Source organism: Haematobia irritans, chromosome 2 (genome assembly GCF_050003625.1).
Source record: "Haematobia irritans isolate KBUSLIRL chromosome 2, ASM5000362v1, whole genome shotgun sequence".
NCBI lineage: Eukaryota > Metazoa > Arthropoda > Insecta > Diptera > Muscidae > Haematobia > Haematobia irritans.
Window position 1 is genome coordinate 29,269,287 of NC_134398.1, and position 25,555 is coordinate 29,294,841.

At 25.1% G+C, this 25,555-nt stretch overlaps 1 protein-coding gene across 3 annotated transcripts in view; it reads left to right on the forward strand.

Moving 5' to 3' along the window:
- The window catches only part of tai (basic helix-loop-helix family member taiman), a 421,428-nt gene that overhangs the window by 115,358 nt on the left and 280,515 nt on the right, over positions 1 to 25,555 (forward strand). For all 3 annotated transcript variants that reach the window (XM_075293683.1, XM_075293684.1, XM_075293685.1), the window contains one exon: positions 814 to 1,158. In XM_075293683.1, the coding sequence (XP_075149798.1) occupies positions 1,130 to 1,158 (29 nt within the window). In that variant the 5' untranslated portion in view covers positions 814 to 1,129. The remainder of the gene's footprint in view (positions 1 to 813; positions 1,159 to 25,555) is intronic.

The following is a 25,555-nucleotide window of genomic DNA, read 5'->3' on the forward strand; positions in this document are numbered from 1 at the left end:
TTGGTCCAATGTGGCGTATGATTGTTTTTAATTCTAAAATAATTTTAATAAAATCCCTATAACTTCACCAAATACTATGGGATTTTTATAATTTCAACGGGTAATTAAGGGAAACATATCAGGGTTTGTCTGTATCACTTGAAATAGGAATGTGGGATGGTGACAAGAGGATAAAAGAATAGAATTGTGTTGTTAACAAAATTTTTTATAATAAACAAATTTAAGCTCTCATATATTCGAGCCTTTTTCTATTTCTTAACATTTATTTATTATTTCTTAATTTTTTTTTTTTTTCAAATATATTCATGTGCTTTGTAATTTTTTCTATTTCCGTATATTCCACTGTACTTTGTCTCCATAGACTTTGTTTTTTTGTTTTTTGCTAAGCAACCACATTAAGATTTTCTTGTTGTTTTGTGTATAGTATTTTGTCTTGTATCTTGTATTATTCGAAACTGAAAACTTTCTCATGAAGGTTGTTAGTAGGCCCTTTTATTTGTTATAGGAAACAAAAAAAAAATCCAAACACCTCTAACTCTACAGAAACCGCGAAGAAGGAAAAAACGGTAGTCGTCATCTGGTAGAAAACTTAAGTGTTTCTTGTAACTTGAGCTCTTAAGTGTTGATGGAAAAGTAAAACAAGAACGAGAGAGAAAACAAAAAAAGCGTAAGAAAACCAAGTATTACAGGAAGATTTTAGTTGCATAGTAATAAGAATATCATTTTGAGAAAAAACAAAAAAAATGTATACATTACTTCTAAGATAAAAACAAAAATTTATAAGATTTCTTTTTTGCTCTTATCTTCTTTCAGTTCAAATTTGTTGGATAAATTAACAAGGAGGAAAATTTGTTTGTTATATATATATATATCTAAAAATATATATTTATGCTGTGTGTATTTGTGTTGAAACGTATAAAGAAAATATTTACGCGTTTTAATTCGTGTATTAGTTATTCGGTTCGTATTTCCGTTTCCGTTTATTTCTTCGACTTCGACTCTATTTACATCAAACACAAACAACATCATTGGAACAAGAATAGTAGCAGCAACAGCAGCAGAATTAACATCTACAACAGCAGTAGGGCTTATCTAACGCTGCTGCTAAACAGATGAGCCCCAACACCACATGTCCATTGTTGCAGCCGAAAATGCAGGGTATGTAGCTCTAATATTGAATTCATGCTAAGTTTGTAGAAAACCAAAAAAAAAAGAGCATCGCCTTTGCCTTTCTTATACATACGTAGACTATAATTTACCATGTAAACGCCTCTTTTCGTGTTTGTATAATTTTCGTTGTTGTTGTTGTTTGATTCATAAGAAAAGGTTTAGAATTTGATATGGACCTTCTAATACGCCCACTAACTAACAACAACGAAACAAAAGAAAATTATAATAAAACATTCATTCATTTGATGGACAGTAGAGAAAAATATCAAATTTCTTTTGGAGTTTATTTTCAACGCAACAAAAAAAAAAATAATAACCCTTGGAGGAAGAAAGATTTTATACGGATCTCACTCTTAAGGCCAAAGATAAAAGTTTAGATTTTGGGAAATAATTAAGAAAATATTTTTTTTTTATTTTGTTATAACAGTTATAGATAAATATTAACATGTTAACGCTTCATTAGAAACAAAAATTGTGGCCAAATATGCGACATTTAAGGTAGTGGCGACCGAGCGTGGATTTGGATTTGTAAAACTATCAAATTTGGTCGATCCTTAGTAAGAGCCACATTTCATTTTGATAAATCTTAAAATGATTATTGTTAAAGCTCAAGGATATCTAAAATTTTATTTAGTGGCGACCGAGCACGGATGTGTGAATTTATCGGATTCGGTCAATCTGAGAAGAAGACATTAATATTTGCGATCAGAAATTGATCTTATACATTGGTCGACCAAAATAAGAGCCATATTTCAATTGTTAAATTCAAATTAGTGGCGACCGAGCATGGCTGTGTGAAAGGAGACACATTCTATAAAAATATGAATATTTGGAAGCAAAAATTCTTCATTTACATCGGCCTACCTAAACAAGAGCTACATTTTAATTTCAATGCTTAAGGAAATCTAAAATTTCTAATCTCTCTCTAATCTCTAATCTTTTATATTTAAAGTTGTGGCGACCGAGCATGGATATATAAAACAATCCAATTTGTCCTTAACCTTAACAAGAGTCACATTTCATTTGGATAAATTTTTGTCAAACAATATATTTGTTTTTTATTTCTAATACTTATTATAAGATTTATAGGTAAATAATAATATGTTAACGCTTCGTTAGAAACAAAAATTTAAGCCAAATATGCTACATTTATGGTAGTGGCGACCGAGCATGGATTTGGATTTGTAAAACAATCAAATTTGGTCGACCCTTAGCAAGAGCCACATTTCATTTTGATAAATCTTAAAATGATTATTGTTAAAGCTCAAGGATATCTAAAATTTTATTTAGTGGCGACCGAGCACGGATATGTGAATATATCGGATTCGGTCAATATGAGAAGAAGACATTAATATTTGCGATCAGAAATTGATCTTATACATTGGCCGAACTAAACAAGAGCCACATTTCAATTGTTAAATTCAAATTAGTGGCGACCGCGCATGGCTGTGTGAAAGGAGACACATTCTATAAAAATATGAATATTTGGGAGCAAAAATTCTTCATTTACATCGGCCTACCTAAACAAGAGCTACATTTTAATTTCAATGCTTAAGGAAATCTAAAATTTCTAATCTCTCTCTAATCTCTAATCTCTTATATTTAAAGTTGTGGCGACCGAGCATGGATATATAAAACAAACCAATTTGTCCTTAACCTTAACAAGAGTCACATTTCCTTTGGATAAATATTTGTCAAACAATATATTTGTTTTTTATTTCTAATATTCGTTATAAGATTTATAGGTAAATATCAATATGCTAACGCTTCATTAGAAACAAAAATTGAAGCCAAATATGCTACATTTAAGGTAGTGGCGACCGAGCATGGACTTGTAAAACAATCAAATTTGGTCGACCCTTAGCAAGAGCCACATTTCATTTTGATAAAGCTTAAAATGAGTATTGTTAAAGCTCAAGGAAATCTAAAATTTTATTTAGTGGCGACCGAGCACGGATATGTGAATTTATCGGATTCGGTCGATCTGAGAAGGATACATTAATATTTGTGATCAGAAATTGATCTTATTTATTGGCCGACCTAAACAGGAGCCATATTTCAATTGTTAAATTTAAATTCGTGGCGACCGAGCATGGCTGTGTGAAAGGAGACACATTCTATAAAAATATGAATATTTGGGAGCAAAAATTCTTCATTAACATCGGCCTACCTAAACAAGAGCCACATTTTAATTTCAATGCTTAACGACATCTAAAATTTCTAATCTCTCTCTAATCTCTAATCTCTTATATTTAAAGTTGTGGCGACCTAGCATGAATATATAAAACAATCCAATTTGTCCTTAACCTTAACAAGAGTCACATTTCATTTGGATAAATATTTGTCAAACAATATATTTGTTTTTTTATTTCTAATATTCGTTATAAAATTTATAGGTAAATATCAATATGCTAACGCTTCATTAGAAACAAAAATTGAGGCCAAATATGCGACATTTAAGGTAGTGGCGACCGAGCATGGATTTGTAAAACAATCAAATTTGGTCGACCCTTAGCAAGAGCCACATTTCATTTTGATAAATCTTAAAATGATTATTGTTAAAGCTCAAGGATATCTAAAATTTTATTTAGTGGCGACCGAGCACGGATGTGTGAATTTATCGGATTCGGTCAATCTGAAAAGAAGACATTAATATTTGCGATCAGAAATTGATCTTATACATTGGTCGACCTAAACAAGAGCCATATTTCAATTGTTAAATTCAAATTAGTGGCGACCGAGCATGGCTGTATGAAAGGAGACACATTCTATAAAAATATGAATATTTGGGAGCAAAAATTCTTCATTTACATCGGCCTACCTAAACAAGAGCTACATTTTAATTTCAATGCTTAAGGAAATCTAAAATTTCTAATCTCTCTCTAATCTTCAAAGTTGTGGCGACCGAGCATGAATATATAAAACAATCCAATTTGTCCTTAACCTTAACGAGAGTCACCTTTCATTTGGATAAATATTAAAATGATTACGGTTAATGATCAAGGACATCTAAAATGTTAACTTTAATAAATTTTATTTTATTTAAATTAATGGCGACCGAGCATGGATATATGAATTAATTCGATCGATTCGGGCCATCTCAACAAGAGACATTTTAGTGTATGAATATTTTAGAGAACAAATTCCTTTTCGAAATGTGTTATACATTGAATTGGGAATATATAGAAAGTGGCGACCGAGCATGAACATTTGAAACAATCCAACTCTGTGGTTATACACAGATTTGCCAAGTGGTTTCACCGCGATCAACAGTAACGAAAATCTTTATGTTGCCTATAGAAATAAAAATTTTACAAAATTTTCTATAGAAATAAAGTTTTGACAAAAATTGTTATAGAAAAAACTTTGGACAAAATATTCAATAGAAATAAAATTTTGTCGAAAATTTTCTATAGAAATTAAGTTTTAACAAAATTTTCTATAGAAATAACATTTTGATCAAATTTTATGTCTATAGTAACATAAAATTTTGACAAAATTTTCTATAGAAATAAAATATTGACAAAATATTCTATAAAACTCAATGTTGACAAAATCTTCTATAAAAAAAAATTGACAAAATTTTCTATAGAAATAAAATATTGAAATGTTGAAAAAATCTTCTACACAAATAGAATTTCGACCATATTTTCTATTGAAATAAAATTTTGACAAAATTTTCTATAGAAATAAAATTTTGACAAAATTTTCTATAGAAATAAAATTTTGTTCAAATTTACTATAGAAATAAAATTTTGACAAAATTTTCTATAGAAATAAAATTTTGACAAAATTTTCTATAGAAATAAAATGTTGACAAAATATTCTATAGAAATAAAATTTTCAATAGAAATAACAGGTTGGCTCATAAGTCCCCGGCCTAACAAAGAAAAACAAATTTTTTTGTCAAAATTCGTTTTTATTATTCAAGAGCGATACAACGATTGCAACGACCTTCCAATTTTTTGATACCATTTTGGTAGTACTCCTTCGGTTTTGCCTCAAAATAGACTTCAGTTTCGGCGATCACCTCTTCATTGCAGCCAATTTTTTTCCCTGCGAGCATCCTTTTGAGGTCTGAGAACAAGAAAAAGTCGCTGGGGGCCAGATCTGGAGAATACGGTGGGCGGGGACGCAATTCGAAGCCCAATTCATGAATTTTTGCCATCGTTCTCAATGACTTGTGGCACGTTGTCTTGGTGGAACAACACTTTTTTCTTCTTCAAATGGGGCCGTTTTGCCTCGATTTCGACCTTCAAACGCTCCAATAACGCCATATAATAGTCACTGTTGATGGTTTTTCCCTTCTCAAGATAATCGATAAAAATTATTCCATCCGCATCCCAAAAAACAGAGGCCATTACTTTGCCAGCGGACTTTTGAGTCTTTCCGGAGACGGTCCACCGGTCGCTGTCCCCTCACACGACTATTGATTGGACTCAGGAGTGTAGTGATGCACAAAATTTTCTATAGAAATAAAATTTTGACAAAATTTTCCTATAGAAAAAAAATTTTGACAAAATTTTTGATAGATATAAAATTTTGACAAAATTTTCTATAAAAATCAAATGGTGACAAAATCTTCTATAAAAAAAATTGACAAAATTTTCTATAGAAATAAAATGTTGAAATGTTGAACAAATCTTCTACACAAATAGAATTTTGACCATATTTTCTAAAGAAATATAATTTTGACAAAATTTTCTATAGAAATAAAATTTGACAAAATTTTCTATATAAATAAAATTTTGACAAAATTTTCTATATAAATAAAATTTTGACAAAATTTTTCTATAGCAATAAAATTTTGACAAATTTTCTATAGAAATAAAATTGTGATACAATTTTCTATAAAAATAAAATTTTGATCAAATTTACTATAGAAATAATATTTTGACAAAATTTTCTATAGAAATAAATTTTTGACAAAATTTTCCTATAGAAATAAAATTTTGACAAAATTTTCTATAAAACTCAAATTTTGACAAAATCTTCTATAAAAAAATGGACAAAATTCTCTATAGAAATAAAGAGCTGAAATGTTGAAAAAAACTTCTACACAAATAGAATTTTGACCATATTTTCTCTAGAAATAAAATTTTGACAAAATCTTCTATGAAACTAGAATTTTGACCAAATTCTCTATAGATATAAGATTTTGATCAAATTTACTACAGAAATAAAATTTTGACAAAATTTTCTATAGCAATAAAATTTTGACAAAATTTTCTATAGAAATAAAATTTTGATCAAATTTTCTATAGAAATAAAGTTTTGAAAAAATTTTCTATAGAAACAAAGTTTTGACAAAATTTTCTATAGAAATAAAATTTTGATCAAATTTACTATAGAAATAAGATGTTGACAAAATTTTCTATAGAAATAAAATTTTGATCAAATTTACTAAAGAAATAAAATTTTGACAAAATTTTCTATAGAAATAAAATTTTGACAAACTTTTCTATAGAAATAACATTTTGACAAAATTTTCTCTAGAAATAAAATTTTGGTAAAATTTTCATTAGAAATCAAATTTTGAAAATATATTCTATAAAAATAAAAATTTTACCAAATTTCCTATTGAAATAATATTTTGTCGAAAATTTTCTATAGAAATTAACATTTAACAAAATTTTCTATAGAAATTAAGTTTTAACAAAATTTTCTATAGAAATTAAGTTTTAACAAAATTTTCTATAGAAATAAAATTTTGACAAAATTTTCTATAGAAATCAAGTTTTAACAAAATTTTCTATGGAAATAAATTTTTGACAAAATTTTCAATAGAAATAAAATTTAGAGAAAATTTTCTACAGAAAAAAAATTTTGACAAAGGTAATAACTACAAAAATTAGATCAGACACTGCCAAAGAATTTTTTCTTATAGGTAGCTTTTTGGTAAAATTTTCTTAAAAATTTGAAGGATTATTTTGGGTTCGAGGGGCAAACGTATCATGTGGATAAAAACTACGGTTTCTAGAAGCCCAAGGTGTTAAATCGGGAGATCGGTCTATGGTGTGTGTCGAACCATGTTTTGGCTCGACACACACTATATTCGGCTGACCTATTTGTGGTCAACCGGATTCTAGAAGTCCTAGAAATAAATTCGGGAGGTAAGTCTACATGGGGGCTATACCAAAACATGGACCAATTCTCACCATTTTCGTCAAACCTCTTAATGGTCCTCAAACAGCTCTAGAATTACAATTTCAGACAAATTGGATAAAAATTACGGATTTTAGACGCCCAAGATGTAATGTCGGGAGATCGGTCTATATGGGGGCTATACCAAAATATGGACCGATACACCCATTAGCGTAGCTAGAAAATTTTCCTAGGGGGAGCTAAAAGCAGTTGCAAACTCTTTCCTTACTTCCAAAAATGGAATTTTTTTTAATTAAATTTGTATACCCTCCACCATAGGATGGGGGGTATATTAACTCTGTCATTCCGTTTGTAACACATCGAAATATTGCTCTAAGACCCCATAAAGTATATATATTCTGGGTCGAGGTGAAGTCGATCTGAGCATGTCCGTCCGTCCGTCCGTCTGTTGAAATCACGCTAACTTCCGAACGAAACAAGCTATCGACTTGAAACTTGGTACAAGTAGTTGTTATTGATGTAGGTCGGATGGTATTGCAAATGGGCCATATCGGTCCACTTTTACGTATAGCCCCCATATAAACGGACCCCCAAATTTGGCTTGCGAGGCCTCTAAGAGAAGCAAATTTCATCCGATCCGGCTGAAATTTGGTACATTATGTTAGTATATGGTCTCTAACAACCATGCAAAAATTGGTCCACATCGGTCAATAATTATATCTAGCCCCCATATAAACCGATCACCCGATTTGGCTTGTGGAGCCTCTAAGAGAAGCAAATTCCATCCGATCCGGCTGAAATTTGGTACATGGTGTTAGTATATGGTCTCTAATAACCACGCACAAATTGGTCCATATCGGTCCATAATTATATATAGCCCCCATATAAGACCAAACCCATGGAAGACTAGATTTCAAATTTCGGGCAAATCGGATAGTAAATGCAGTTTCTCGAATCCCAAGAAGTAAAATCCGGAGATCTGTCTATATGGGGACTGTATCAAATTATGGTCAGATAGGCACGATTTTCGGCACACTTTTTTGTGGTCCTAAAATACCTCCAGATTTCTAATTTATATATCAAAACTTGGTCCGTTATAGCTCATCTTCGAACTTGACCTGCCTGCAAACGAAAAACGAATCTGTACCAAATTTCAGGACAATGGCGTTATTATTGAAGGTTGTAGCGTGATTACAACAGACAGACAGACAAAATTTTCTATAGAAATAAAATTTTGACAAAATTTTCTATTGAAATAATATTTTGTCGAAAATTTTTATAGAAATAAAATTTTGACAAAATTTTCTATAAAAATACATTTTTGACAAAAGTTTCTATAAAATAAAATTTTGACAAAATTTTCTATAGAAATAAAATTTTCATTAGAAATAAAATTTTCAATAGAAATAAAATTTTGACAAAATTTTCTTTAGAAATCAAATTTTAACATTATATTCTATAAAAATGTTACCAAATTTCCTATTGAAATAATATTTTGTCGAAAATTTTTTACAAAAATATAATCTTGACAAAATTTTCTAAAAAAACAAAATTTTGATAAATTTTTCTATAGAAATAACATTTTGTCGAAAATTTTCTATAGAAATAAATTTTTGACAAAGGTAATAACCCCAAAAATTAGATTAAACACTGCGAAAGAATTTTTTTCTTATAGGTAGCTCTTTGGTAAAATTTTCTACAAAAATAAAAATGACAAAATTTTCTTAGAAGTATAATTTTGAAAATGTATTCTATAAAAATAAAAATGTTTCGAAATTTTCTATTGATATAAAATTTTGTCGAAAATTTTCTATAGAAATAAAATTTTGACAAAATTTTCATTAGAAATCAAATTTTTAAAATTTATATTTACCAATTTATATTTTTGGTAAAATTTTCTTAAAAATTTAGAAGATTATTTTCAGGCTCATTATGAATAAAAAAAAAAAAAAAACAAATTATGCAAAAAGGCACCTATAAGAAAAAAAATTATGTCGCAGTGTTTAATCAATGTTTTGGGGTTATTACATTTGTCAAAATTTTATTTCTATAGAAAATTTTGTCAAAATTTTATTTCTATAGAAAATTGTATCAAAATTTTATATCTATAGCAAATTTTGTCAAATTTTTTTTCCTATAGACAATTTTGTCAAAAATTTATTTCTATAGAAAAAAATTGTAAATTTTTTTTCTAATGTGGTGACAAAGGTAATAACCACAAAAAATTGATTAAACATTGCGACATAATTTTTTTTCTTATAGGTGGCTTTTTGCATAATTTGTTTTTATTTTCATTCATAAGAGCCTGAAAATAATCTTCTAAATTTTTAAGAAAATTTTACCAAAAATATAAATTGGTAAATATAAATTTTCAAAATTTGATTTCTAATGAAAATTTTGTAAAAATTTTATTTCTATAGAAAATTTTGTCAAAATTTTATTTCTATAGAAAATTTTCGACAAAATTTTATTTCAAAAGGAAATTTGGAAACATTTTTATTTTTATATTATACATTTTCAAAATTTTACTTCTAAGAAAATTTTGTCAAATTTTTATTTTTGTAGAAAATTTTACCAAAAAGCTACCTATACAAACAAAGAAAATTTCATTAAAAGTCAGCCAACGAAAAATTTTCATTGATATAACGAAAAATTTTCATTAATACAATGAAAATATTCGTTAATAGTACGAAACATTACGTTGATTGACAGAAAATTCGTTGTATTAACGAAAAATTTCGTTGTATTAACGAATTTGTTTCATTGGCTGACTTTTAACGAAACATTTCGTTAATATAACGAAACTTTTTCTATTAGTGTAAGAAAAAAATTTTCGCAGTGTTTAATCTAATTTTTGTGGTTATTACCTTTGTCAAAATTTTATTCCTATAGAAAATTTTGTCAAAACTTTATTTCTATAGAAAATTGTATCAAAATTTTATATTTATAGAAAATTTTGTCAATTTTTTTCCTATAGAAAATTTTGTCAAAAATTTGTTTGTATAGAAAAAAAAATTGTAAATTTTTTTTCTAATAAGGTGAATTTTATTTTACACAAGGTCATGGGTTCGATTCCTGATTCGACCGAACACCAAAAAGTTTTTCATCGATGGATTATCCCACCTCAATAATGCTGGTGACATATCTGAGGGTTTCAAAGCTTAACATAGAATCGGACAGCACTCAGTGATATGAGAGAAGTTCACCACTGTGGTATCACAATGGACTGAATAGTCTAAGTGAGCCTGATACATCGGGCTGCCACATAACCTAACCTAACATATTTCTATAGAAAATTTTATCAAAATTTTATTTCTATAGAAAATTTTGTCAAAATTTTATTTTTGTAGAAAATTTTGTCAAAATTTTATTTCTGTAAAAAATTTTCGACAAAATATTATTTCAATAGGAAATTTGGTAAAATTTTTATTTTTATAGAATATATTTTTAAAATTTGATTTCTAAAGAAAATTTTGTCATAATGTTATTTCTATAGAAAATTTTATTTCTAATGAAAATTTTGTCAAAATTTTATTTCTATAGAAAATTTTGTCAAAATTTTTTTCGTATAGAAAATTTTGTCAAAAATTTATTTCTAATGTGGTGAATTTTATTTTAATTTTTTGGTGTATAGCTTTTTGGTAAAATTTTCTTAAAAATTTAGAAGATTATTTTCAGGCTCATTATGAATGAAAAAAAAAACAAATTATGCAAAAAGCTACCTATAAGAAAAAAAATTATTTCGCAGTGTTTAATAAAATTTTTGTGGTTATTACCTTTGTCAAACTGTTATTTCTATAGAAAATTTTGTCAAAATTTTATTTCTATAGAAAATTGTATCAAAATTTTATATCTTTAGAAAATTTTGTCAATTTTTTTCCTATAGAAAATTTTGTCAAAAATTTGTTTGTATAGAAAAAAATTTGTAATTTTTTTCTGATATGGTGAATTTTATTTTAATTTTTTGATGTATGATTTTTATAATTTTTTTTATAATTATTTTATTTTAATTTTTTATATTATTATCATTTTTATGTTTTGTTTAGCAAAATGTTCTGTCATTAAAAAATAAATAATTTTTTTTTTGCTTTACAAGTAATAACGTTTGTAGTATTCATAATTTGTTTTTTTTTTTATTCATAATGACGAACGGCCTACTTTCACTTTCTATTTTATCAGAAAATATACAAAGCATGCTAGTTGAAGCCATCATAGACCCGTTTATGCGCTGTGGCTATGGCCGGCCGGCTCAAGCCGCAACCAACAAACCAGCAAGCCAGCCAAAAACCACATTTTGTAAATGTATCTTAAAAAAAAAAAAACTAATAACTAGAGAAGAAAACGGTGTTTCAATGTTTTTTGATTAACAAAGAAAGAAAAAAAAGAAAATGTATGAAAAAAAAAACGAAAGTATGCCTAGACATAATATTAAGACAGGCATGACAGTGGAAGATGTAGAGACCATAGTGAAAAAAGACGATAAAGATGACGATGACGACGACGACGATGATTACTTGCACTTCTCCATGAAAAACAATTGAATTCGTTAGGCTTCTTTAAGGAGGCTTGCATTTGAACACATTTAGGGCCCTATAGTTTCCATCAATTTTAACTCTTCAATCCCCACATCCGTCATTATTGTAATCGCAGAGCTCTAACTGAGTTTAACCGAAAAATTGGAACAATTTAAATGGGGTTTTTCATTTAAGCCATATGTTTTCATTTTAGCCTAATTTGTGTGTGTCTTTTTTTGAGATATGGTTTTCCAAACCTGGTATTGATATAGCTGGCATAACTAGAAAACCATATTTGATGTGTTTGCTTTCAATTATGACGAGCAGGTGGAAGAGGGAGAGCTCTAGTTTTCAGCTATATTTACACAAGACATACAATTTCGATTTCGAATTTTATGTGTTTTTTTTAATTTCATTTTCAATATCATTTTAATTTTTCTTGTTAAAACAACAGACTGTATTCCAATTTTTGTTTTATTTACATTTACCTAAGTGTTTTTTTTTGAGCAAAAAAAAAATGAAACAAAAATAGCTAAGCCTACTTTTTTTAGGTTTACTGCTGAGTTACTTCATAAAAAAAGTGGGTCAAACCACTTTATGGGTATTTGGAGCAACTATTTTATCATTAATTTTCGAAATTGCTTTCCCCATATAATATCCCACAGTCTTTTAAGGTGATATGGATAATGCGAGTCACTAATATGCTAACTTGAAGCTTGATAGCTTTATGAGAAATTAAAGTAATATGAGGTTTTTCATAGGAAATCCTAAAGCTTTAACCAAATTTGGGTAACAATTATCTTTGAGAATAAGCTTGAGATTTGAAATAAAAATTTTCTATAGAAAAAAGAATTTTTGACAACATTTTCTAGAGAAAAAAAAATTGGCAAAATTTTCTGTAGAAATCAAATGTTGACACAATTTTCTATAGAACTAATTTTGGCAAAACTTTCTTTAGAATTAAAATTTTGACAAAATTTTCTATAGAAATAAAATGTTCACTAAATTTTCCATAGAAATAAAATTGTCACTAAATTTTCTATAGAAATAAAAGTTTGACAAAATTTTCTATAGAAATAAAATTTTGACAAAATTTTCTATAGAAATACAATTTTGACAAAATTTTCCACAGAAAAATAAATTTTAACAAAATTTTCTACAGAAATAAAATTTTGATAAAAATTTTCTACAGAAATAAAATTTTGACAAAATTTGGTATAGAAATAAAATTTTGAGACAATTTTATATAGATATAAAATTTAGATAAAATTTTCTATAGAAATAAAACTTTGATAAAATTCTCTAAAGCAATAAAATTTTAACGAAATTGTTTTGCCAACACCTTACTATAGAAATAACATTTTGACAAATTTTTTTTATAGAAAAAACATTTACTAAATAAATTTGACAAACATTCTTTTCCTCTGTTGGTTAAGCTACTCTTATAGTTTAGTCAACACAATGGTTTTAAAGCTGAGATCAAAGCAACAAATATTGAAGTAGAAACCACCAATAAAAACAAAACACGAATGAAGTAAGAGGAAGCACGCTCAAAATAAACCCAGCCAAATGCACTCAAATCGATGATTTGATGGTGGCAAAGGAAAAGAGAGATATTTGTATCAATTTATTTCGGCATAAGCCGGCTATCATAAACCTTTTTTTGGAGGGTTCAAGTGTGGTTCACTTTGGGTTTAGCGAACTGCCTGAATTTATTCTGATAATTGGCTGATAGTTTTGCTGCATGTAGAGGATGCTGATGAGGAATGTGGTTATTTCGAAACGTGCTTCCATCCAACCATCTTGCAGTCTATTGGATTTTGCCCAAATAAATTTGACGAACATTCTTTTCCTTTGTTGGTTAAGCTACTCTTGTAGTTTAGTCAACACAATGGTTTTAAAGCTGATATCAAAACAAAAAACATTTAAATTTTCCGTAAAAATCAAATGATGACACAATTTTCTATAGAACAAATTTTGGCAAAATTTTCTCTATAATTAAAATTTTGACAACATTTTCTACAGAAATAAAATTTTCAAAAAATTTTCTATAGAAATAAAATTTTCAAAAATTTTTCTATAGAAATAAAATTTTGCCAAAAACCTTCAATAGAAATAGCATTTTGCCAAAAAACCTTTTATAGAAATAAAATTTTGCCAAAAACTTTTAATAAAAATAAAATTTTGACAAATTTTTCTATTAAAATAAAATTTTCACAAAATTTTCTATAGAAATAAAATTTTTACTAAATTTTCTATAGAAATAAAATTTTGACAAAATTTTCTTTAGAAATAAATTTGTGACAAATTTTTTATAGAAAAAAGAATTTTTGACACAATTTTCTAAAGAAAAAAAATGGCAAAATTTTCCGTAGAAATCAAATCTTGACACGATTTTCTATAGAACAAATTTTGGCAAAATTTTCTCTAGAAAAAAAATTTTTCACAAAATTTTCTAAGAAATAAAATTTTAACTAAATTTTTGATAGAAATATTTTTTTTTTTAAATTTTCTATAGAAATAAAATTTTGACAACATTTTCTTTAGAAATAAAATTGTGACAAAATTTCTTATAGAAAAAAGAATTTTTTACTAAATTTTCTAAAGAAAAAAATTGGCAAAATGTTCCGAAGAAATCAAATGTTGACACAATTTTCAATTGAAAAATTTTTGGCAAAATTTTCTCTAGAAACAAAATTTTGACAAAATTTTCTATAGAAATAAAATTTTCGCTATATTCTTGAGAAATAAAGTTTTAATAAAAATTCTCTATAGAAATGACATTTTGACAAAATTTTCCATAGAAATAACATTTTGACAAAATTTTCTATAGAAATAAAACTTTCACAAATTTTTCTATAGAAATAAAATTTTCACAAAATTTTCTATTGAAATAAATTTTTCACTAAATTTTCTAAGAAATAATATTTTGACAAAAGTTTCCATAAGAATAAAATTTTTATAAAACTTGCTCTAGAAACAAAATTTTCTATAGAAGTAAAATTTTCACTAAATTTTCTATAGAAATAAAATTTTGACAAATTTTTCTATAGAAATAAAATTTTGAAAAATTTTTCTATAGAAATAAAGTTTTGACAAAATTTTCTATAGCAAAAAGAATTTTTTACTAAATTTTCTAAAGAAAAAAATTGGCAAAATGTTCTGAAAAAATCAAATGTTGACACAATTTTCAATTGAAAAATTTTTGGCAAAATTTTCTCTAGAAACAAAATTTTCTATAGAAATAAAATTTTCACAAAATTTTCTACAGAAATAATATTTTCACAAAATTTTCTATAAACATAAAATTTTTGCTAAATTCTTGAGAAATAAAGTTTTAATAAAAATTCTCTATAGAAATAACATTTTGACAGAATTTTCCATAGAAATAAAATTTTGGTAAGATTTTCCATAGAAAAAAACTCAAAAATTTTTCTATATAAATCAAATTTTGACAAATTTTTCTTATGAAATAAATTTTTCACTAAATTTTCTAAGAAATAATATTTTGACAAAATTTTCCATAGGAAAAAAAAGTTTCATAAAACTTTCTCTAGAAACAAAGTTTTGACAAAATTTTCTATAGAAATAAAATTTGCACTAAATTTTGTATAGAAATTAAATTTTGTCGAAAATTTTTTATAGAAATAAAATTTTGACAAATATTTCTATAGAAATAAAATTTTGACAAATTTTTCTATAGAAATAAAGTTTTGACAAAATTTTCTATAGAAATAAAATGTTGACAAAATTTTCTATACAAATAAAATTTTGCAAAAAACTTTCTATAAAAATAAAATTTTGACAAAATTTTCTACGAAATAAAATTTTGACAACATTTTGTAAGAAATAAAATTTTGACGAAAAAAAAATTCGATAGAAATACAATTTTTACAAAATTTTCTATAGAAATAAAATGTTAACATGTTTTTCTTTAGAAATAAAATTGTAACTAAATTTTCTACAAAAAAAAGAATTTTTGACAACATTTTCTAAAGAAAAAAATGGCAAAATTTTCCGTAGAAATCAGATGTTGACAAAATGTTCTATAGAAATAAAATTTTCACTAAATTTTCTATAGAAATAAAATTTTAATAAAAAATTTCTATAAAAATAACATTTTGAAAAAAAAAATATATAGAAATAAATCTGAGGCAATATTTTCAATAGAAATAAAATTTTGACAAAATTTTCTATAGAAATAAAATTTTCACTAAATTTTCTATAGAAATAAAATTTTTCCAAAAACCTTCTATAGAAATAAAATTTTGCCAAAAACTTTCTATAAAAATAGTTTTTGACAAAATTTTCTACGAAATAAAATTTTGACAAAATTTTCTATAGAAATAAAAATTTGACATTTTCTTAAAAATAAAATTTTAACTAATTTTTTTAGAATTTTTGACTAAATTTTCTAAAGAAAAAAAAAATTGGCGAAATTTTCCGTAGAAATCAAATGTTGACATAATTTTCATTAGAAAATTTTTTGGCAAATTTTCTCTAAAAACAAAATGTTGACAAAATTTTCTATAGAAATAAAATTTTCACAAAATTTTCTATAGAAATAAAATTTTCGCTAAATTTTCTATATAAATAAAATTTTGCAAAATTTTCATAGAAATCAAATGTTTAACCAAATTTTCCATAGAAATAACATTTTGACAACAGTTTCTACAGAAAAAATTGTTGAATTGTTGAAATTTGCTATAGAAATTAAATTGTTGACAAAATTTTCTATAGAAATAAAATTGAGCAGCAACAAAAAGGCTATCCAATTCCGTGGAGAAGGTTAAACTCCATTGGTGCATTGCTTTAGAAGGTAACTAACATAATTCCTTAGGTATTTATTTTGCAGAGCATACAAATGGACATATTATACTCGTCTGGGTACGTCATCATACAAAGTTAGGCCATCTTTGATATAATCTCGATCTCCTTTCCACTTCCTACATATAAAAAATAAAGTCTACTCTTTACTTTGGATTAAAACAAAGCAAAACTTTTTTTGGAACCATAGGGCGTATGATTATTAATAATTATGGATTATTTTAGTAAATATTAAATATTTTTAAAAGCTTATTATCTAGAACCATTTTGCTAATTTTAAAATAAAGCCAATATCTTAGGGTTTCTAAATGTACACAAAATTTATGATAGGTCATTTTGGGGAAACGTTTGTAATTTTTGAAACAAAAAGGTATCACTTCTTCTATTTTACATAAACTAATAGATTTTGTTGTAAAACGTTAGTCGATTCCATTTGTTGTTTTTCTCTGTTTAGATTAGTTAGCCCATACAAGTATGAATAAATCGAACAAACAAATCATAGCAGAAAACATATAAAGTAAAAAAAATAGAGAGATCGTCATTTAATGGTATATACATATATGTAATACATTTAAGACGTCACAAACACCTAGGCGAAATTTTATGAATTTCTATATGTTGGTACACCATAGTGGTGAATGAAGTAGCCGAGCAAAAAAGCCACAAAAAAATTGGCGACGACAATGAAATAAGCAACACGTATATACAAAAGACAATTTTAAAATACATGGTATTTTGTGCACTTGAAAGCATAGAAGAACTAGAGGAGACACAAATAATATATAAATATATTTACGCTGAAACCCAGGGAGAACTTGTGAAGACCTAAAAGGCAATTACCATTGTTTAAAGAATATAATACAAAATTAAAGGTATACAACATAAATATATTGCATTAGGATTTGCTTAGATTTGAAGAAACAAAAACTAACATAATTTGGTATTTGGAAGAAAAGCAAAAAATTAATTAAAAGTGGCTTCAGTTCTTATTATGATCTACAATTGGTTATAGTGCTAAAGAAGATCTACGCTCGGTCGCCAAAGATTATAAGGTTGGGATAGATTGGAATTATATGAATATGCTACAGACACTTTTAAATTTTAACTAAACTGTCATACCTAAGACGGTTTTAGTTAAATTAACTATAAAAATTATCTTTAAATCTTTAAATTTTATCAAAATTTTATTTCTATAGAAAATTTTGTCGAAATTTTCTTTCTGTAGACAATTTTGTCCAAATTTTATTTTTATAGAAAATTTGTCAAAATTTTATTTCTATAGAAAATTTTGTCAAAATTTTATTTCTATAGAAAATTTTGTCAAAATTTTATTTCTATAGAAAATATTCGACAAAATTTTATTTCTATAGAAAATATTCGACAAAATTTTATTTCTATAGAAAATTTTCGACAAAATTTTATTTCTATAGAAAATTTTGTCAAAATTTTATTTCTATAGAAAATTTTGTCAAAATTGTATTTCTATAGAAAATTTTGTCAAAATTTTATTTCTATAGAAAAATTTCGATAAAATTTTATTTCTTTAGACAATTTTGTCAAAATTTTATTTCCATAGAAAAATTTTTCAAAATTTTATTTCCATCGAAAATTTTGTCAAAATTTTATTTCTATAGAAAATTTTCTAAATTTTCAATTTTTGAATTCGTCTTTATTAGTCTTCATTTCTCATTATAATTACAATTATTGGATGAGATTTTATCTTTTAGATATTGCTACAAATAAGATTATTCATCAGGGATATTAACAATATGTTTCCATCTATATTTATCTATATATTTTTAAAGGGAAAATTAGGATAAAACCTTTATATACATTATCATAATCAGTTCAAATATTTTGGGATATGTATGACTATACAGGGATATTGCGGGAATAGCCACGATAAACATACGACTTCCAATTTGATAATTCTAATGATTGAAGTATTAATAAAAGTCTTATTCGCAGCAAGACCTTAACAGCGGATAAGGAGAATATTTTGCTTTGTTCGTGTAATTAGAATTAAGCATGGCAAGAAATTCTTCCAATTTCATGTATCCTGTTTCGTTGTGGAGTATAGATGTAGAGTATCTCCAATGCTTATTATTTATCATCTTTAGGCATTTGTTTTGAAGAACTTGCAACTTTTTCAAGTGCGATTTTGCTGCTATGCACCAAATTGGACACGCGTATGTAATAGAAGGTCTAATTACACTTTTGAATAGCAGATTTTTATTTTCGTGATTGAGATACGAGTTTCTGTGAAGTAGTGACCATAAAGCAGTGATAGTTTTCATTCATTTCATTTCTACAGAAAACTTTCGAAAAAATTTTATTTTTTAGACAATTTTGTCAAAATTTTATTTCTATAGAAAATTTTGTCTAAATTTTATTTCTTTAGAAAATTTTGTCAAAATTTTATTTCTACAGAAAACTTTCGAAAAAATTTTATTTTTTAGACAATTTTGTCAAAATTTTATTTCTATAGAAAATTTTGTCTAAATTTTATTTCTATAGAAAATTTTGTCAAAATTTTATTTCTATAGAAAATTTTGTCAAAATTTTATTTCTATAGAAATTTTTCGACAAAATTTTATTCATATAGGAAATTTTGTCACAATATTATTTCCATAGATAATTTTGTCAAAATTTTATTTCTATAGAAAATTTTGTCAACATTTTATATCAATAGTAAATTTTGTCGAAATTTTTTTCCATAGAAAATTTTGTCAAAATTTTATTTCTATAGAAAATTTTGTCCAAATTTTATTTCTATAGAAAATTTTCGACAAAATTTTATTTCTATAAAAAAACTTCGGCAAAATTTTATTTCTATAGGAAAATTGCGGCAAAATTTTATTTCTATAGAAAATTTTCTCAAAATTTTATTTATTTAGACAATTTTGTCAAAATTTTATTTCTATAGAAAATTTTGTCAAAATATTATTTCTGTATAAAAATTTCGACAAAATTTTATTTCTATAGAAAATTTTATTTCTTTAGACAATTTTGTCAAAATTTTATTTCCATAGAAAATTTTATTTCCATAAAAAATTTTCTCCAAATGTTATTTCTATAGAAAATTTTCTCAAAATTTTATTTCTATAGAAAATTTTCGACAAATTCTATTCCTCTAGAAAATTTTATGCAAAATTTTATTTCTATAGAAAATTTTCGTCAACATTTTATTTCCATAGAAAAGTTTGTCAAAATTTTATTTCTATAGAAAACTTTGTCCAAATTTTATTTCTATAGAAAATTTTCGACAAAATTTTATTTCTATAGAAAATTTTCGGCAAAATTTTATTTCTATAGAAAATTTTGTCAAAATTTTATTTCTATAGAAAATTTTGTCAAAATTTTATTTTTATAGAAAATTTTGTCAAAACTTTATTCCTAAAGAAAACTTTGTCAAAATTTTATATCTAAAGAAGACTTTCGACAAAATTTTATTTCTTTAGACAGTTTTGTCGAAATTTTATTTCTATAGAAAATTTTGTCAAAATTTTATTTCTAAAGAAAATTTTCGACAAAATTTTATTTCTAAAGAAAACTTTCGACAAAATTTTACATCAATAGTAAATTTTGTCGAAATTTTATTTCTATAGAAAATTTTGTCAAAATTTTATTTCTAAAGAAAACTTTCGACAAAATTTTATTTCTATAGAAAACTTTTTCAAAATTTTATTTCTATAGAAAATTTTCGACAAAATTTTATTTCTATAGAAAAATTTCGGCAAAATTTTATTTCTATAGAAAACTTTCGACAAAATTTTACATCTATAGTAAATTTTGTCAAAATTTTATTTCCATGGAAAATTTTGTCAAAATTTTATTTCTATAGAAAACTTTGTCAAAATTTTATTTCTAAAGCAAACTTTCGACAAAATTTTATTTCTTTAGACAATATTGTCAAAATTTTACTTCCATAGAAAATTTTGTCAAAATTTTATTTCTATAGAAAATATTCTCAAAATTTTATTTCTATAGACAATTTTCTCAAAATTTTATTTCTATAGAAAACTTTCGACAAAATTTTATTCCTATAGGAAATTTTGTTAAAATTTTATTTCTTTAGACAATTTTGTCAAAATTTTATTTCTATAGAAAAGTTTGTCAAAATTTTATTTCTATAGAAAACATTCGACAAAATTTTATTCCTATAGGGAATTTTGTCAAAATTTTATTTCCATAGAAAATTTTTTCAAAATTTTATTTCTATAGAAAACTTTGTCAAAATTTTATTTCTAAAACAAAATTTTATTTCTTTAGACAATTTTGTCAAAATTTTATTTCCATAGAAAATTTTGTCAAAATTTTATTTCCATAGAAAATTTTGTCAAAATTTTATTTCTATAGAAAATTTTCTCAAAATTTTATTTCTATAGAAAATTTTCTCAAAATTGTGTTTCTATAGAAAATTTTCGACAAAATTTTATTTCTATAGAAAATTTTCGGCAAAATTTTATTTCTATAGAAAACTTTGTCAAAATTTTATTTCCATATAAAATTTTGTCAAAATTTTATTTCTAAAACAAAATTTTATTTCTTTAGACAATTTTGTCAAAATTTTATTTCCATAGAAAATTTTTTCAAAATTTTATTTCTATAGAAAATATTCTCAAAATTTTATTTCTATAGAAAATTTTCGACAAAGTTTTATTTCTATAGAAAATTTTCGGCAAAATTTTATTTGTATAGAAAATCTTCTCAAAATTTTATTTCCTTAGACAATTTTGTCAAAATTTTATTTCTATAGAAAATTTTGTCAAAATTTTATTTCTATAGAAAACTTTCGACAAAATTTTATTCCTACAGGAAATTTTGTCAAAATTTTATTTCCATAGAAAATTTTGTCAAAATTTTATTTCTATAGAAAATTTTGTCCAAATTTTATTTCTAAAACAAACTTTGAACAATAATTTATTTCGTTAGACAATGTTGTCAAATTTTTATTTCCATAGAAAACCTTCCACAAAATTTTATTTCTATAGATAATTTGTTTGTCAACATTCTATTTCCATAAAAAATCTTATTTCTATAGAAAGTTTTCTCAAAATTTTATTTTTATACCCACCACCATAGTTAGAATGGTGACGGGGGTATAATAAGTTTGTCATTCCGTTTGTAACACATCGAAATATCGATTTCCGACTATATAAAGAATATATATCTTTGATCAGGGAGAAATTCTAAGACGATATACGCATGTCTGTCCGTCCGTCCGTCCATGTCCTTGTTTTGGTATGGCCCCCATATATACCGATCTCCCGATTTTATTTCCTGGGCTTCTAGAAACCGAAGTTTTTATCCGATTTGTCTGAAATTGGAAATGTAGAGGTATTTTAGGACCGCAAATGGGTGTGTTGCAAATGGTGTGTATCGGTCCATATTTTGGTATATCCCCCATATAGGACCGCAAATGGGTGTGTTGCAAATGGTGTGTATCGGTCCATGTTTTGGTATATCCCCCATATAGCCCGATCTCCTCATTTGATTTCTTGGGCCCCTAGACAATGCAATTTTTATCCAATTTACTTGAAATTGAAAATCTAGATATATTTTGGGTCCATAAAAAGCTATGCCAAATATGGTGTGTATCGGTCCAAGTTTTAGTTTAACCTCAATATAGCCCTATCTCCCGAGTTTACTTCTTGAGCGTCTAAACATTCGAAATTTTTTCCGATCTGCCTGAAATTCAAAATCTAGACGTATTTTGGGTTCATAAATAATTGTGTCGAATATGGTATGCGTCGGTCCACGGTTAGGTATAGCCCCCATATAGGATGATCTCCTGATTTGACTTCATTTGAAATTCAAAATCTAGAGATATAGTGGGTCCACGCATAAGTACGCCGATTATGGTGTGTATCGGTTCATGTTTTGGTATTTACCTCATATAGACCGATCTCCACACCCGACTTATTATTTCTATAGAAGATTTTCTCAAAATTTTATTTCTATAGAAAATTTTCTCAAAATTATATTTTAATAGAAAATTGTCTAAAAATTTTATTTATATAAAAAATTTTGTCAAAATTTTATTTCTATAGAAAATTCTACAAATTCTCATAATCAGTGTTTGGTATGAAAATTTTGTCAAAATTTTATTTCTATAGAAAACTTTCGACAAAATTTTATTCCTATAGGAAATTTTGTCAAAATTTTATTTCTATAGAAAATTTTCGGCAAAATTTTATTTCTATAGAAACGCTGTCAAAATTTTATTTCTAGCGAAAATTTTGTCCAAATTTTATTGCTATAGATTATTTTGTCAAAATTTTATTTCTGTAAAAAATTTTCACAAAATTTTATTTCTATAGAAAATTTTCTCAAAATTTTGTTTCTACAGAAAATTTTCTCAAAATTTTATTTCTATAGAAAATTTTGTCAAAATTTTATTTCTATAGAAAATTTTCGCAAAATTTTATTCCGATAGAAAATTTTGTCAAAATTTTATTTCTATAGAAAATTTTGCAAAAATTTTATTTCTTTAGAAAATTGTGCAAAAAATTTATTTCTTTAGAAAATTTTGTCAAAATTTTATTTCTATAGAAAATTCTACAAATTCTCTTAATCAGTGTTTTGTATGAGTACTTCACCCCGTACCTGGCTGAACACTAAGCGTTTGATTACAAAGCTGATTCAGTATAAATAAAAAAACACTCAGTTTTGTTTCAATTTTTGGCCTACAACTGAACCTTTTTTCATTGATTTTTGTTTTTTTTTGTTTTGTCAGTTGGGGCTAAAACAAACATGACCAAAATGAATAAGCGTAACATTAATGATTTCATATAAACTTGACATACATAACATTTTTGGGATGAGAAAGCAAAAAAAAAAAAAACAAGCAATAACCTATAATGGAACTTAAAATTAAATGATATGAACATAAATAAGGAAGAAACAATTGAAATAAATTCAATTTATGTAGGAATTTTGATATTGATAATTTAATAAAAACTAAAAAATAACAGAGAAGAGAAATTATAAATTACAAATTAAAATTTTTCAATTTTACATATAAAAAAAAATTGTAAATGTAAAAAATTTTTTAAATTTAAAAATTTAATTAAATATGAATTTTAATTGTTTTTAGTTATTCTTAATGTGATTTATAGGCATGAAGTGAAAAATAGGCCAATCTCTATTTTTGAATGGTTTGTTTTTATTATTATTTTTTTTTTTTAATATTTACTTGAAAAAAAAATTTCTTTTTTGCTTGGTGTTAAACAAATACAAGTAATTTTTTAATTTCCTAATCGTTTTCAATCTGGTTTCCATTACAAGAAAATCAAATCAAATTTTTGCATAAACCTTTCTCCAAAAAAAATTCACTGCCCTTTTTGGTTTATCCATCTCTACTCATATTTGGTAGCATTCTCTTACTTGTTTATGTCTTACTCATCACTTTGGCCCATTCTTAATCATCATAAAATGTTTACTGAAAAATAAACAAAAAATATCGACAAAAAAAATACGACGACCTACGTTTTCAACAATGTGCGGATCATTCATTACCCACTTGCCTTGCTGATACTTCATGGAGAATGTTGGTCGAAGGTTTTCAATTTTTTTTTTTTATTTTCTTTTATCTCATATCAACTTTAAGACGCCTGTAGATACCCACATTTATTTATATAGCATTATTTGTATTTAATATTAATTTTATTGCAATGTTCCAGATTGGTTTTGTTTGTTTGTAAAAACGACAGACATAAAAAAAACAAGTGAAACCGGTTGTCAATTAAATCGGGCGTGTACTTAAATAATATTGAGTATAAAAAATAATTATAATAATAATTTTAGGAAAAATTTTAATTGAAATTGTAGAAAATAATTTATAATTTCCAAATAATTTTGAAAAAATTTTTCTATAGAAATAAAATTTTTACAAAATTTTCTATAGAAATAAAATTTTTACAAAATTTTTTATAAAAATAAAATTTTGACAAAATTTTCTATAGATATAAAATTTTGACCAAATTTTCTATAGATATAAAATTTTCTATAGAAATAAAATTTTGACAAAATTTTCTAAAGGAATAAAATTTTGACAAAATTTTTTTGTTTAGAAATAAAATTTTTACAACATTTTCTATAGAGATAAAATTTTCTATAGGAATAAATATAGAAATAATTGGTTGATAGTTTCGCTGCAAGTAGAGGATGCTGATGAGAAATGTGGTAATTCCGAAATGTGCGTAAATCCAACCATCTTGCAGTCTATAGGGCTTTGCCCACCCACATAAATATGGCAATCATTTTTTTCCTGTGTTGGTTAAGCTACACTTGTAGTTTAGTCAATGCATGGTTTTATGCTGAAATCAAAAACGACAGAAAAAAAATGTTGACAAAATTTTCTATGGAAATAAAATATTGAAAAAATTTTGTACAGAAAAAAAATTTTGACAAAATTTTCTATAGAAATAAAATTTTTACAAAATTTTCTATAGAAATAAAATTTTGACAAAATTTTCTAAACAAATAATTTTTTTTTTTTTTTATAGAAATAAAATTTTGACAAAATTTTCTATAGCTATAAAATTTTGACAAAATTTTCTATAGCTATAAAATTTTGACCAAATTTTCTATAGGAATACAATTTTGAAAAAAATTAATATAAGACAAAATTTTCTATAGAAATAAAATGTTGGCCAAATTTTCTATAGATATACATTTTTGACAAAATTCTTTATGGATATAAAATTTTGACAAAATTTTCTATAGGAATAAAATTTTTTATAGAAATAAAATTTTAACAAAATTTTCTATAGGAATAAAAGTTTTTATAGAAATAAAATGTTAACAAAATTTTTTATAGAAATAAAATTTCGACAAAATTGTCTATAGAAATGAAATTGTTACAAAATTTTTTATAGAAATAAAATTTCGACAAAATTGTCTATAGAAATGAAATTGTTACAAAATTTTCTATA